This window comes from Ovis aries, chromosome 16, assembly GCF_016772045.2.
Source record: "Ovis aries strain OAR_USU_Benz2616 breed Rambouillet chromosome 16, ARS-UI_Ramb_v3.0, whole genome shotgun sequence".
NCBI classification, from domain to species: domain Eukaryota; kingdom Metazoa; phylum Chordata; class Mammalia; order Artiodactyla; family Bovidae; genus Ovis; species Ovis aries.
Genome location: NC_056069.1, coordinates 64095130 through 64110219, shown reverse-complemented (window position 1 = coordinate 64110219; position 15090 = coordinate 64095130). Strand labels below are relative to the sequence as shown.

General features: G+C 42.6%; 1 protein-coding gene across 4 annotated transcripts in view; it reads right to left on the bottom strand.

The window, feature by feature from the left end:
* The window catches only part of SEMA5A (semaphorin 5A), a 557148-nt gene that overhangs the window by 203344 nt on the left and 338714 nt on the right, over positions 1–15090 (bottom strand). For all 4 annotated transcript variants that reach the window (XM_060400273.1, XM_060400274.1, XM_027980170.2 and 1 more), the window contains one exon: positions 8580–8642. In XM_060400273.1, the coding sequence (XP_060256256.1) occupies positions 8580–8642 (63 nt within the window). The remainder of the gene's footprint in view (positions 1–8579; positions 8643–15090) is intronic.

The following is a 15090-nucleotide window of genomic DNA, read 5'->3' as shown; positions in this document are numbered from 1 at the left end:
ACATGGGGACTGACCGAGTGCCTGGACCTAGAAGATGCTGCGTACTGACACAATGGTTTGACTCACACGCTTCCTCAGTCAGGAGGATCTGGATTAAATGGTGCAGAGATGCTCTCTTCAATGAAACAGAACCTCAGTCTCCAAGAAACATTGATTTGCCGTAACTCAGCCTGCAGCATGGCCTAGCTGTGGATGTAAGATGAGCTAAAACACTTGAATCTGCTTTCTAAACATAAAGTGAAATATCAAAGGTAGATAATTTACCTAACATTACTAAAAGTGAAAGTGAAGTCGCTCAGGTATATTCAACACTTTTGAGACCCCATGGCCTGTAGCCTACCAGGCTTCTCCTTCTGAGGGATGTTCCAGGCATGAGTACTGGAGTGGGTTGCCATTTCCTTCTCCAGGTTGATTGTGGATTTTGAGATGAGATCAACCTGGATTAAGGTGGACCCTTGTTTGTGCTCAGCTGCTGAGTTGTGGCAACTCATTGTGACCCCATGGACGGTAGCCTGCCAGGCTCCTCTGTCCATAGACTTTTCCAGGCAACAGTACTGGAGTGGGTTGCCATTTCCTACTCCAACCTAATAATTACCATTAACAATAATAGTAACCAATTAGCACTGGCTGCTAATCTGAAGTACTTTGAGGAAAAAAAGGAGAGAATAAAAGATGGACATTAACTATTAAACAGAAGACAAAAGCCGGTGCTCTGTGACAGCCTGGAGGGGTAGGATGGGGAGGGGCTTGGGGTGGGGGATCAGGAGGGCGGGGACACATGCATGCCTGTGGCTGACTCATACTGATGCATGGCAGAAATCATCACAATATGGCAAAGCAATTATCCTCCAGTTAAAACAAATAAATACATTAAAAATGAACTGCATAACAGAGGATGAGATGGTTGGATGGCATCACCGACTCAGTGGACATGGGTTTGGGTGGACTCCGGGAGTTGGTGATGGACAGGGAGGCCTGGCATGCTGCGGTCCATGGGGTCACAAAAAGTCAGACACGACTGAGCGACTGAACTGAATAAGAAAGGTGCGCCAGCTGGGGAGGCTTGTTCTGTTCTGCTCTGCTTTGTTTTTATAGCTGGGGAAAGGGAAGAAGAGTTCTAAAGAGAAAGAACAAAACCAGACTTCAAAAAGGCGCATCGGTCTCCTTTCCCAGGCTCTGGGAGCTCTGGTTCCAAGGACATAGAGGAGGGTGCACAGCTGCTGAGAGCAGAGGGGCACAGAGACCGGATCACAGCCATGGTGGGAACACCAGCCCTAACCGCATAAATGAAGGGGCTCCAGAGAGATGTCTCGGGGAACACAGGGCTCAGAGCACTCTGGCTGGCTGGAGTGGACAGAAGACTCAGCAGCGATGCTGTAATAATGAACGAGAGAAAATTACAAACAGCTCAGACTTTTGGGGGTGAGAGTTTGTTTGTTTCTGCTGCTGCTTTTAGACCTCTTTCAAGAATTGGGTCACAATGTAAGAGGAACATTTTGTTGGTTTTCCTAAGCAGGAGACTGATGCGCTAGAGACAGTCACGTCACCATGAACTTGGGGGCAAGGGTGAGTTATTAGAAGAGAATTGTTTCTGTTGAAAGGGGTGGTCTCATGGCTGAGTCCTACAGACCCACTGAAGAAAAGTGAGGCTCTCTCACTGATTATGGGAAGAGAAACAATCAAGATACCACATGTGGTATTTATCTTCATCTCCCCCAAAGAAAAAGCACAAAGAAGCCTGCAGGTCAATAACCATCTTGAAGGCCCGTCACAGACTTGCTGGAGAACCAGAAAGATGGTTGGGGATGTGATAATTTGGATACTGACACATGTCAGAGCGGAGGGACAAGTTCAGCGAGTTATCAAAAAAAAAATCTTGGAAAAAATATGTGAGGGAAGATGATACCAAATTATCTCCATTAGTAAAAAGTATGTTCTGGTCGTCAGGCCCCTTGAGAATACCCGCTCATCCCAGAAGACCATGCTGTCTGGGAAGGGCTTTGTGTGCCCGTGTGTCCCCAGTCAGCCCCTCCATTTCTTTGTGTTGTTTTTTTTTTTTTTACATTCTGTTTTGCTTGGATTTTCCCCCGTTTCTCATTTTAAAAAAAGTTATTTTCGAAGTATTTATAAACCAAAACTTGGTGTGTGTGACCTGCACAGGTTGTTAGCATCCAATCTGAAAGAATCTTCCGTGTTTGGAACAATTAAGAATAAAGAATACAGAATAAAGGCAGTACTGTAAAGTTCCGCCTTCGTTGATTAACTCGCAGGTCTCTAAACATTGGCACTTTGGATGAAAGTGTTGTTTACCCCTACATCACCAGGTTCCCAGGCAAGATGGTGGTTTGTTTTTCTCCTCTGGAGTTAACCTGTTTAGGAGCAGAGTCTGACATCCAGGAAGCAGAACTATAGCATATAGCAGGGGGACAATGCACAGAACACTGGATTCTAGTCCAAACTCTCCCACTGACCAGCAGAATCATTCTAGGAACTTGGTGTTTAAAATACTGAGATGAGATCACAAACAAGAAGCTTTCGAAAATTATAAAGTATAATACGTGCATAAAGGAGCTCTTTTATTCCCTTAATAATCGGCTGTGTTTCCTTTGTAAAGCTGTTAAAGGTCATGGTGGGAAGGACTTTGGTTTAGACATAATGACCCGAAGCAGACAAAGAGCTCTTGTTGGATCACAAATGAACTGACTATTTACGTTTAAAATAATATTTGTGTCAAACACATCTAAATAGTTCTAGAAGCCAGATTCTATAACGGTGTTTCAAAAATAACGAATGACAACAGATTTTATTAGAAAACTGTTTTGACCCCGCAAACAACACAAGAGTTCACCCTCCCTTTCTCGTAGATGCAATGTTTAAGATCCTTTCGGGCCAAGTCACCCCCTTTCTCCCAAGGGAGCTGGAAAAGTTTAAGTGGAACCAAATTCAAAGCTCACGAAGAACTGGCAGTCTCCACCCACCCTTCTCTGCTAAATGGGCCCGAACCAAAGATCTGGCGATGTTTTCTTGACCCCGAGTCCCTCAGTGATCACCTTAAAAGGCTGCACATGAAATGATGCTCAGGCTGGTCCCAACTACACTGGGAAACTTGAGGGAATGCGTCCTCTCTCTTCCCACCCCCTGCAGCACGTGGAGGAATGTTCTATCCAGGGAACAGACTGGGCATGGATGGTACGACCCCCACAGCCACAGCCCCCTCACCCATACTCCACATTCCTGTTGCTACAGTAAAATGCATTATGTGGAGACGCACAGACCACTTTCTTTTTTTTTTTTTTTTCCTTAGGGCAGGAAAAAATGAGTTCACTCAAAATGGCTGGCATTTTTCTCATTTTTGAGATGTCACATTTTGCCTTATTCTTTTTTCTTTCAGGGAGAGGGGAAACTGTCAATCTGTGTGTAAAATTTTCATATTACTGTAGCACAGACCAAAAGATAATTGAATTCCTATTTCTAAGCTCCAGGCGACTAAGAAAATCCAAATTCCATTCCACTCCCCCTAATAGATGTTATATTTTAGTCAAAGGAACTCGATGGAAGCGTTTTCTGATCTGGGCTCTAGAAGCGTCAGCACAGGGAAACTAGGGTTGTGTGACCTTAGAGTTCAGAGACTAGCCTTGGGGGGTGGTTTATTTCCTCCCCTTCTGGGTTCCCAGAGCGGGGCTCAGGTCTTTTAACAAAGCAACAGGGAGGCTAAATAAGAGAAAGGAACTAGTGGGGAAAAAAAGGAGGAGCCTGGGAGGTCCCTCTGCTCTCACTACCCTTGGACCAGCCCAGCAGCATGGTCTAGGTTCTTCCCTTCCTAATCCTATCATATCATTTTGTGCCAGGGAACTTCACCACACACAGCTCTGCTACAAAACCGAATTCTATTACAAGCAAGCTCAGGTTGCTCAAAACTTGTCTGTGAGTTTATCAGCATACTTCATGCAACCTAAAAAAACATGCAGTTTCTCTTTCCCACAGTGTTGCCACTTTGAAATTCATCTTCATCTGTCTTATAGTCATCTTAAAAAAAAGAAAAAAAAACCAACAACCTCCATCCACAAACGCAGTTTGAATCAGTTTCTAATTACTGAGGTTTGCCATTGTTCTTAGCCTATTAAAACCAGAAACATGTGGAACGCAAAGGTATGATTTCCTTTGAAAACGTTTGTTTTGCTCCTTTTCTTTCTGTGTATCAGCAAGCCTCAATTACGTATAATAATGATTCACTCCTTCTGTGAATTGAAAGTATCTTCCTGAGGAGCATGAAAGACGGCCTTTACGGTGTGTGCTCTGGGTTTTACTTGCTTAATTTCTAAGCAGCAAACAACCAATGATCACAGCTTAGGGCGAAATATGGGCCAATTTTGATTCAGCAGAAGCAACTCTGCACCCCGAGGAGTAATAATCTACTAGTATAAGGTTACCACAAGACTGTTTTAAAATGAAAGACTCATAGACTGTTAGCAAGAGGAATCTCGGCTAGATCAAGTAATTGGACGTTCTCCTGTAACACGCAGGAGACTGAAGTCCACAGAGACAAAAAGGATTGACTGTGATTTCTTTAAAGTCCATGAAATGAATACACAAGCAAGATCGAGATGAAATACGAAAGGACTCTTAGGGGGAGTAAAATCTAACACAGACCATGTAAAAGTTGTCAATATATTTCCCATCTTGGGGAATTACAGCCAGAATTTTCAACTGAGTCATAGTCTGGCAATGTCTGGAGACATTTTTGGTTATTTTTTGTTGTGCTGATGGGTGAGAGGAATCACCAGCATCCAGCATGTAGAGGCCAGGATCATGTTATCCATCCACCAATAACACGGAAGACTCCACAGTGGGGAGTGATCCGGCCCCAACATCACGAGTGCTGAGAGCAGAGCCCAGATGCAGGGCCCTGCGTTTGTTCACTCCGGAGTGGAGTAGAGTTGAGCAGCCACCACAGGCTGGGATCAACATGGATCCACTGGCCCGGTTGAGGAGTGGGGGGCTGGGTAATTAACATGCAGCCTGGTAATTAACATGACCAGGAAATATGGCTACTGGGAGGCAATGCAGTGGGGTATGCTGGAGATGGAGGGTAGGGCGGGCCAGGTGAGGCAGGAATACCCAGACAGGAGGCACACAAGTTCAGGGAGACGGGAGAGGGAGGTAGGGTGGAATGATAGCAAGGGCGGTGGGGAAGGGTTAGGATGCAGCCCTAGAGGCAGAGGAGGGCACAGCCACCCCCAGACCCAGGGCTACCAACTATACATGTTCTCAGACAAGTCTTAGGACATGCAGGTGTCAACAGGATTTTTGGCTAGGTTTCCCAAAGCTGACTAGTGCTGCTCACGGGTGTATCATAGCCCCAGAAAGCAGGAAGAGGAGGAGAAAGATCCCAAGTCCTAGAGGAAGACAAAGACAAGGCAATAAAGACGGAAAAGAGGACAAGTGAAAGGTTTTTCCAGTAGTCATGTATGGACGTGAGAGCTGGACCACAAAGAAAGCCGAGCACCAAAGAACTGATGCTTTTGAACTGTGGTGTTGGAGAAGACTCTTGAGAGTCTCTTGGACTGCAAGGAGATCCAACCAGTCCATCCTAAAGGAAATCAGTTCTGAGTGTTCATTGGAAGGACTGATGTTGAAGCTGAAGCTCCAATACTTTGGCCACCTGATGAGAAGAGCTGACTCATTTGAAAAGACCCTGATGCTGGGAGGGATTGAAGGTGGGAGAAGAAGGGGATGACAGAGGATGAGATTGTTGGATGGCATCACTGACTCAATGGACATGAGTATGGGTAAGCTCTGGGAGTTGGTGATGGACAGGGAGGCCTGGCGTGCTGCAGTCCATGGGGTCGCAAAGAGTTGGACACGACTGAGTGACTGAACTGAAGAGGGATAAAAAGTCCAAGGACCCTGGGGTCACCAGTGTCACCAGACAAAGGGACAGCATTGGCTTGAGAACCATGCCCAGAGCGGTCAGTGTTTCCCATCAGTGGACATTGCTAGAAGAAAGAAAGTCGTGTTTCCAGCCCTCACACCCAAGCTGATCTGATTCCACCCTTTCCACTGCTCAGTACAGAGGATCTTCCTCGAAGAATTTCTTGTGTGCCAAGGAGTAAGGAGCAAAAGTCCAGGAATCCACCCATCAAACATGTAAGTGTTAGAGGGTAGAGAGAAAAAACATAGGAAGCCCCTTTTCAAAAGCTTTATACATAATGTACACAAATTCCACTGAATTTATTATAGAGTTAAATAAATTTACTATGTTCTGATTCATTTATTTTGGGGGGAATTTTAAGAGACGCTATTCTGATTCTTTGGAACTTGGTGCTACCTTTAAATCATCTGTGTCTCTGATGACTTATCTCGGAGGAATTTTTGAGGTTAAATAACTTTCAGTAAATAGCCTTCAGCAGCTTCTGCTTTTTTATTAATGTCTCCAAGTGTTTCTCTAGCTAAGATGGCATTTAATTCCTCCTCTTCCTTCTTTTTAGCTCTTTCGTCAGTTTTGGGAAACTGAATGACTAAGTGTGCTGAAACCTGCCTCTGTGTATGTATCTCAGAAGTGCTGATTTAAAAGACAAAAAAAAACAGGGGATGAAACTGGATAAAATAAAGTACGGAACAGTCTTGGACAAACACAGGTGGCGTGAGGCTACTTCACCAGCACCTTTTCTCCATTTGCTGTATATCCCCCAAGCTCTTGGCCTTGGGACCACACTTTGCACAGAAAGCCCTCTCTGCCACTGTTGCGTCTGCTTCTTCTGTTACCCTACGTGTGATTCACATCAGAAGGAGCCACATTCCAATACGGTAAGACGATCACTAACAGAATGCTCCCTGGTGGTTCAGATGGTAACGAGTCTGCCTGCAATGCTGGAGAGCCGGGTTCAGTCCCTGGGTCGGGAAGATCCCCTGGAGAGGGGAATGGCAACCCACTCCAGTATTCTTGCCTGGGAAATCCCACGGACAGAGGAACCTGGCAAGCTACAGTCCATGGGGTTGCAAAGAGTTGGACATGACTGAGCAACTTCACTTTCTTTCGACAGAATGAAACATCATGAGCTTATGGACCAACTGCAGAAGAATTCCTTCAGGATGATCCAGCGTGATTTTCTTGAAATATAAAATTCCTCGAAAAAAGGACTCAGGCCTCTTACTGAGCCGACCAGTTATGTGAAGGTAGGTTGAAGAATTAATGTTTTTGAACTGTGGTGCTGGAGAAGACTCTGGAGAGTCCCTTGGACAGCAAGGAGATCAAACTGGTCAATCCTCAAGGAAATCAACCCTGAATATTCATTGGAAGGTCTGAAACTCCAATACTTTGGCCACCTGAGGCAAAAAGAGCCAACTCTTTAGAAAAGACCCTGATGCTGGGCAAGATTGAAGGCAGGAGGAGAAGGGGATGACAGAGGATGAGATGGTTGGATGGCATCACCGACTCAATGGACATGAGTTTAGGCAAACTCCAGGAGATAGTGAAGGACAGGGAAGCCTGGTGTGCTGGCGTGTCCGTGGGGTCATGACCGAGTGACTGAACAGCAAGACCTGTGATGTGCACAGGAATTCAAGAACTGTGTCTCAACCTTAGCGATAATCTTCCCTTGGGAACTTGAGGATGTAGATATTCATACAGAGACAGGCAGAGAGAGAGAGCTCATTTTAAAGATGCATGTGTTACTCATTCAGTCATGTCAGACTCTTTGCAACCCCGTGGACTGTTCCCGGCCAGGCTCCTCTGTGCCTAGGATTCTCCAGGCAAGAATACTGGGGTGGGTTGCCATTCCCTTCTCCAGGGGATCTTCCCAACCCAAGGATCAAACCAATGTCTCTTGCTTTGCAGGCAGATGCTTTACTATCTGAGCTACTAGGGAAGGCCCTATATTTTAAAATATGTTAAACATATTTTAAAGATATGTTAAGATGCATTATTAAAAAATCTCAAATCACTTTTGATCTAATAATTAGACTTATTATATAATCACTTCCTGGAGTGAGCTGCAAGGTATGATTGCTATGCTGTGCTATGCTCATTTGCTCAGTTGTGTCCAACTCTTTGTGACTCCAAGGACTGTAGCCTCCCAGACTCCACTGTCCCTGGAATTTTCCAGGCAAGAATAATGGAATGGGTTGCCATTTGCTCCTCCAGGGAACCTTTCCAACCCAGAGATCAAACCTGTATCTCTTGTATTGCAGGTAGATTATTTGAACCACTGAGCCATCCAGGAAGTCCATAAGGAATGATTAGGGGGAATTAAAACAGTATTTTCAAAATTCAGGTCCATATTTTTCTAAATAACATCATAACCAATTAATTTCATGTCTCATTCTAATGATTGGGAGGGCAAATTAGATCTGCTGGGAGTGCAAATTAGATCTGCTATGTTCTGAATCCTAACAACTGATTATTGTTCATCTTACTTTCGAATGGTAGAACCTTGAGAATTTCCTGTGTGTATATTTTCAATCTTGCTTCATTTGTCAGTTTCCATGGCATCATAATCAGGAATAACCTTTATACTGAAGTGTTCTACATACCGGCCTCCAAGTTAGTGATGATACGCCCATAACAACGTCCTCCTTACCTGGGACTTGCCTTTGCTGTAACAGGCCTTCTTGGTTGCTTCATCACACTCCCATTCCACAGCCTGTAGGAAACACCAACGTGAGGGCAACTATTAGGACTTTGACTGAATAAAAGGAAAACAAATAATAAGGCATTGGTACCCAGAAGAGGTAACACAGAGAGCCCATGGCACCTAACATTTCCATACCAACAAAGTGTACACAAAGTGCATGTCATCCTGTCACGTGGGCTTATACTGAGCTTTCGGAGGGAAGCATTTTAAAGGGCTCAGTATTTTCATTCATGCAGCAATAATGTGATATTTTCAAACGTCACCATAAGACAAGCAGATGCTATGAGTCGGTGACTCTGACGCACTGATGACAGAAACACTCACTTCAGTGCATCACGGAATAGATTCTGAAGACGCTGAAAACAGGAGCCTTGAAACAAACTGATCTAAATCCTCATTTAGACGTGTACATCTTATTTGAATAGTCTGTCATTTATCAATATTCATGGATAATGAAGCGAGGTTGACTGCGTGTATCCCTACTCCCCAAACACACATATAGATGATGAATAGTCAATAAAATAAGCAGCTCATGCAAAGCCCAGCTACCACTTCCTCCCAAAGCCACTCATTTCCGTACTCTCATTAGCTCCCACTAAATACTGAGAGCTACAGCTTCTAAATTTCTTCCCTCACTTTCTAGACCTAACTCACGCTGATCAATTTGACACGCATCCTTTGACATCTGATGCTAACTCACAAGTGGACCTGTGATTAGTCAACATAATGTACAGCACTTACTTCGCAGGAAGAAATGATGCCTGCGAACTTTAACGGCTGGTATGCTGAGATTGGGAATCATATTTTGAACAGACTTAAGCGTCTGCGGTGTTTATATTTTCTACTATTTTATGGAATGTGCACTTTCATAGGGCCAGAATGTTTCCTTTATTCTGTCCGTCTGTCATCACAACTTTGCCCTATTTTCCTGTTATGGCTGGATTTCTGAAGAATTCAAGAGTTCTAAAGAACCAGATGAATCATTAACAGAAAAAAAAAAATTGAAGTGAGGGACAATTTGTTGTTAGTCTGGATTACTGCTACATAATAAACTAAGGAAAAAATACTAATGTTAGATATTATGCAAGAGAATAAAGGCTTCATTCTTACTTCTAAAAAGAATGTTTTCTTTTTTCCCCTAACTCTTCTAAACTGAGGAAAATAACAAAAGTCATATCAACACCATTATCTAGCATCTACTGTTCTCCAAAGAATGTTACATAAGAGATTAAAACATAAAACACCACATTTTCCAAATCTTATCTTGCTGATCAAATATGAATCCGCATGAAAAGTGTTCTGGAGAGAACCACTTCAGGGCCTTTCAAAGAGAAACAATACTATAACTGTTTTCCCCTGTGCAGACTTAGAGATTTTTGTCCGTGTCAACATCTGATGAAAGAATTTGTTCTTTCTTCCTGTGATGTTTTCCTGTTCATAATGCTTAATGGCACCAAGAAGGTTAGAGCTAATTAGCATCTAATGCAAACAAATGACTTGAATTTCACACTAGAGAGACAGATCCTTTTATGAGAAGTGATGACACCTCAGAGAAGAGATAAGAGCTTCACATACAGTTGCATAATTATATATCCCCAGGAAGCACAGATAAAACACGTGCATTGCTGCGGCTGTGAGTGGAGTGTTCCTTTAGCAGACCTCTGTATAAAAGCTCATCCTGTTGTTTTCACTGAAATAGAGATATCCATGTCTTCACACTTCCTAACCTGAGGGCATGTTTACGTGTTTAGTTGCTCAGTCATGTCTGAGTCTTCGCCACCCCAGGGACTGTGTCCATGGGATTCTCCAGCCAAGAATACTGGAGTGGGTTGCCGTTCCCTTCTCCAGGAGATCTTCCTGACCCAGGAATCAAACCGGCGACTCCTGCATTGCGGGGAGATCCTTTACTGTCTGAGCCACCTGGGAAGCCCCGCCTTCACCCTTACTCAAACTCAAAAACAAAATGATACTCTATGATATTACAGTTGTTGCTTAGTTCCTAAGTTATATCTGACTCTTTTGTGACTCCATAGCCCTCCAGGCTCCTTCTGTCCCTGGTATTTCACAGGCAAGAATACTGAAGCAGGTTGCCATTTCCTTCTCCAGGGCATCTTCCCAACTCAGGGTTGAACTTGTGTCTCCTGAATTGGCAGGCGGGTTCTTCACCACTAGAGGCACCAGGCAAGCCCACACTATGATACAGTCTTTAGCAAAGTAGACCCCGGTACAACTTGGATTTTATATCATCAAGGGGATTTAGTTATATATCACAAAGAGGAATTTGTGTTGCATAATTACTGGGCAAATTATTCAGTGAAATGCTTTAGATAATGGGGCATTCCTAGTGGCTCTCACTGGTCTAGTGAATTTGTTGAAAGTTAAACAGTACTGCACTCTTCAGTAAACTTAAGAGCTGAAAGAAGCAGTTAGTGCCAAAGCTACAGGAAGAATATTTATCAAATGCCATCAAAATTCAAATCCTTCTGCTGGAATGGCAAACAGTTAGCTTCCCATGTCTGCCTAACATCCAAGTAGGCTTTGCATTTTCAAGATAAACACTGGCCAAGGATTGGGAAGGGACAGTAATAGGAAAAAAAAAAATTGTGACAGTTCTTGAACATATATCATTGTTTTATCCAGTTTACCCATAAAGAGCAATTGTTCACATAAGTTTATTAGACCAACAGAAAATGGAAAAAAACTTACAGATTTTTCTGAAGACAGTTATTAAAAGTAGCAAAATTGCTTTCCTGTGGCATTTTTATTACAGTATATCAAGTTTCCAATAATATTCAAATCCAGAATTAATTAAATACTATGATTATGTAGCTATTCTCTTGATTCACTTTCACCCTGACTAGAAGAAAGGATAAAGGGAAATTATATTAAGAAAAGAACTGAACTATCTTTTGTACAGTTGAACACGTGATTGGATATCACAAAATTTGAAAAAGAATGGACTAGGGAAATGTATCTTTTCCAGATTGGCCTAAAATTGGGTGTTCCAGATGAGCCCCTTATTTTTTGCTCATTCAGCAAACTAGACTTTACCTATATGACCAGGTGGCAGCAATGGATAGACATACTTTCACTGGAGAGAAATACGAATTTCAGTGGGACTCTCCAGCATCAGATTTTTCAAAGTTTCTCAATTATTCTGCTTGAATTAGATTATGTTTTAGCCTGGTCACAACTTTTCTTTATTCACAATTTTTTCTTTATTCTTTATAAAAAAGATTTATAAATTTTTTAAATCAAGTCTTCTCACTCTAATCTCAAAGGAGATTTATTGTGCAGAATGAAATTCTTTCATAATTTTGGAACAAATTCCACTATGATTTACGAAGCCATCTTTCTGGTTGACTTGCATTTTAGGACACTTTCTACCCATGCAAACCCGTCTTTATGACAGTCGCCACAAAGGCTAAGACATTCTGCATTTCAGACCTCAGTGCAACACTCGTGACCTTAGTCTCTGTCTCTGTCTCTTTAAATCTTTAATTTCTGTCATCTCTTGCATTTTTCTGTCGCATAAGACCTGGTAGAGAAAAGGGATCTTAACGTTTGACTCTATTCTGTGTTTAGCCTTCGTTATATTTTTCAGCAGCACACGTGTTGCAGTGATAATGTGGTTACCTGGATATCCAAAGGCAATGAGTTTGAAACATCTACAGCTTAAAAGACACAAAGATTCCGGTTTGTGACACAACTGTAAATAGTTAGAAATAATATCTGTGCTATTCAACAACTTACAGAAGTGTTGCTTTATGCACATACATTTACCACTCTCTCATTTAATATCCATTAAACACCGACCAAGAGCAAGACACCAATAGATAATGAGCGAAATAAGGGAAAACACAGAGAGATAATATTCACACAAATCAGACATTAATTTACAATAAAATGTAAGTGACTTCTGTCTGCCTAGACAGCATCAGGCTAAATCTGAGAATGCATCCAAGGTCATTTTCGTTGTTACAGAGGCATGTTCATCTCAGAATCCGGTGATACACTGAAACTTACAACACCTTTAACTTTCAGGAAGTGACAGAATTTCTGAAAGAAAGAGAGCAGGTTTACCAAAAATCATGTTATACCTGCAGGAATCCTGTGCGTGTCAAAGCACTTACGGTTTCACAATACAGTACACTTTTCCCTGCCGTGCACACATACACACACATGTTCAGGTGATGATAAACAGAACTGTGATCTCTGATGTAAATAGGATGTGAGAAAGAAAAAGAAAGATTGGCTCCTTTTACGGACAAGCTACATACATATAAATCCACAGTTCGCGGAAATATATAAACAAAGCTGTGTATTATCACATTCCGCAGACAGAGAAGTTAATTAGACAGGGACCAGCAAAGGCAGATACTTTTCATAAAAATGAAGAGAACAACATTCTAGGCAGATGGGCCAACACTCTTTCGGCAGATGGCTTTGCTAATTAGATACTGGCAAAAGATAACATGAAAAAAAAAAAACTAGTTTAATTACACAGTGCCAAAAATTAACAACCACCTGAGGGCTTTTTAAAAAAATATGTTTGCATTCGTATTCCTATGTCATGGATTTCTCTGAAATGTTGGAGAATGTTAAATTGTCGTGATGGTTATAAACAAATTGCCAGGGACTGTGAGATTGTATGTGTTCAAAAGAGAAGCAAAATGCAAACTAGTTGGAATTTGAAACAGTTGTGATTTTTATGCGACCTGAGTCAAGCATCAATCTAGTTATCCTTGGGCAAAGGCAGTTTCGATCATTATTTTAGGGGTCACACTTGATAGGTTCAAAACAAGTGGCAATTGGGAATTCCCTGGCAGTTCAGTGGTTAGGACACTACAGTTCCATTGCAGGGGGCCTGGGTTTGATCCCTCAACTAAGAAACTGGGGACACTTGAGATGTTAAGGCGTGCACGGCAAGACATAAAGGGGTAAAGAGTTGAGTCACTTTGAAAGGATTTGTGCAGTCTGCCTCTGTGTCTACTTCTTAGTGAATATCGAGCGTATTCATTCACCTTTATATCAATTCGCCATACACCTGCGTTTACATCTATGGCAAATGTAGGCAAGCCCGTTTTATTCTTACTGGCGGTTTCCAAAGAGGAGAATTGGAAGGGGCGCTCATCATATTTTCTAACTACTGTTTCTTTTTTCATTCTTACAAAACTGAAGTCATCCAACATTAGAGAAACATCTGAACCTCAGAGAGTCCCATACAAATGTGTTATAATGATTGTTTAAATCCTTATATATCAAAGCCCAAGATTTTCTTCCACAAAATAATACCAAGTCAAACTTCCTTTGATCACTGGCCAGTGGAGCTCCCAATTTGTCAAATGCTCATTGGGGCTTTTGTTTTATAATTGGGCTTTTTAAATTCAGGGCTTTTCTTTTTAATGGAGCAGACAACGTATGAGATTCCTAGGGCTGATGTAACGGAGCACTGCAAACTGGGTGGCTTTAAACAATATGAATCTGTCTTCTCACAGTTCCCAAGGGCTCGGTCAGAAATCAGCCAGAATTGCTTCTTTCTGGGCTCCCCCACCTCTGGTGACTGCTGGCTACCCTTGACCTTCGTTGGCTCGTGGGAGCATCACTCCGGTCCTTGCACCTGCCCTCATACAGTCCTCCCCCTGTGTGTCTCTGTCCAAATGCACTTCTTAAGAAAGCATTAGTATTTGAATTATGGCCCATTCAATCCATTATCTTAACTAATCACATCTGCAAAGACTCTGTTTGCTAAAAAGGTCACATTCTGAGAATCCAGTTGAGGATGAATTTTGGAGGGACCCCATTCAACACAGCACAGAAAGCCAGACATCACGACATAAGGAACCCTGAAGCCGACAACTGACAGCACATTAATGAGGGACACTGCTCTGTTGAAATTAGCCACATCTTACCGAAGCACGGATAACAGTTTATAAAACTTTCAGTCAGCTCAGTTCAGTTGCTCAGTCATGTCTGACTCTGTGATCGCATGGACTGCAGCACACCAGGCCTCCCTGTCCATCACCAACTCCCGGAGATGACTCAAACTCATGTCCATTGAGTCAGTGATGCCATCCAACCATCTCATCCTCTGTGGTCCTCTTCTCCTCCTGCCTTCAATCTTTCCCAGCATCAGGGACTTTTCAAAAGAGTCAGTTCTTCACATCAGGTGGCCAAAGTATTGGAGTTTCAGCTTCAATATCAGTCCTTTCAATGAACACCCAGGACTGATCTCCTTTAGGATGGACTGGTTGGATCTCCTTGCAGTCCAAGGGGCTCTCAAGAGTCTTCTCCAACACCAGAGTTCAAAAACTTTGGTTACAGGCTAATCACAGTGGTACTTGCTTTCTATACATTTATCTCACATATACGCTTCTCTATAATTTTATAGAGTGGAAAATACCATTGAGGTTATGTTCAGGATGAGGACAGTGGTTAAGGCACTTTGCAAAACCAC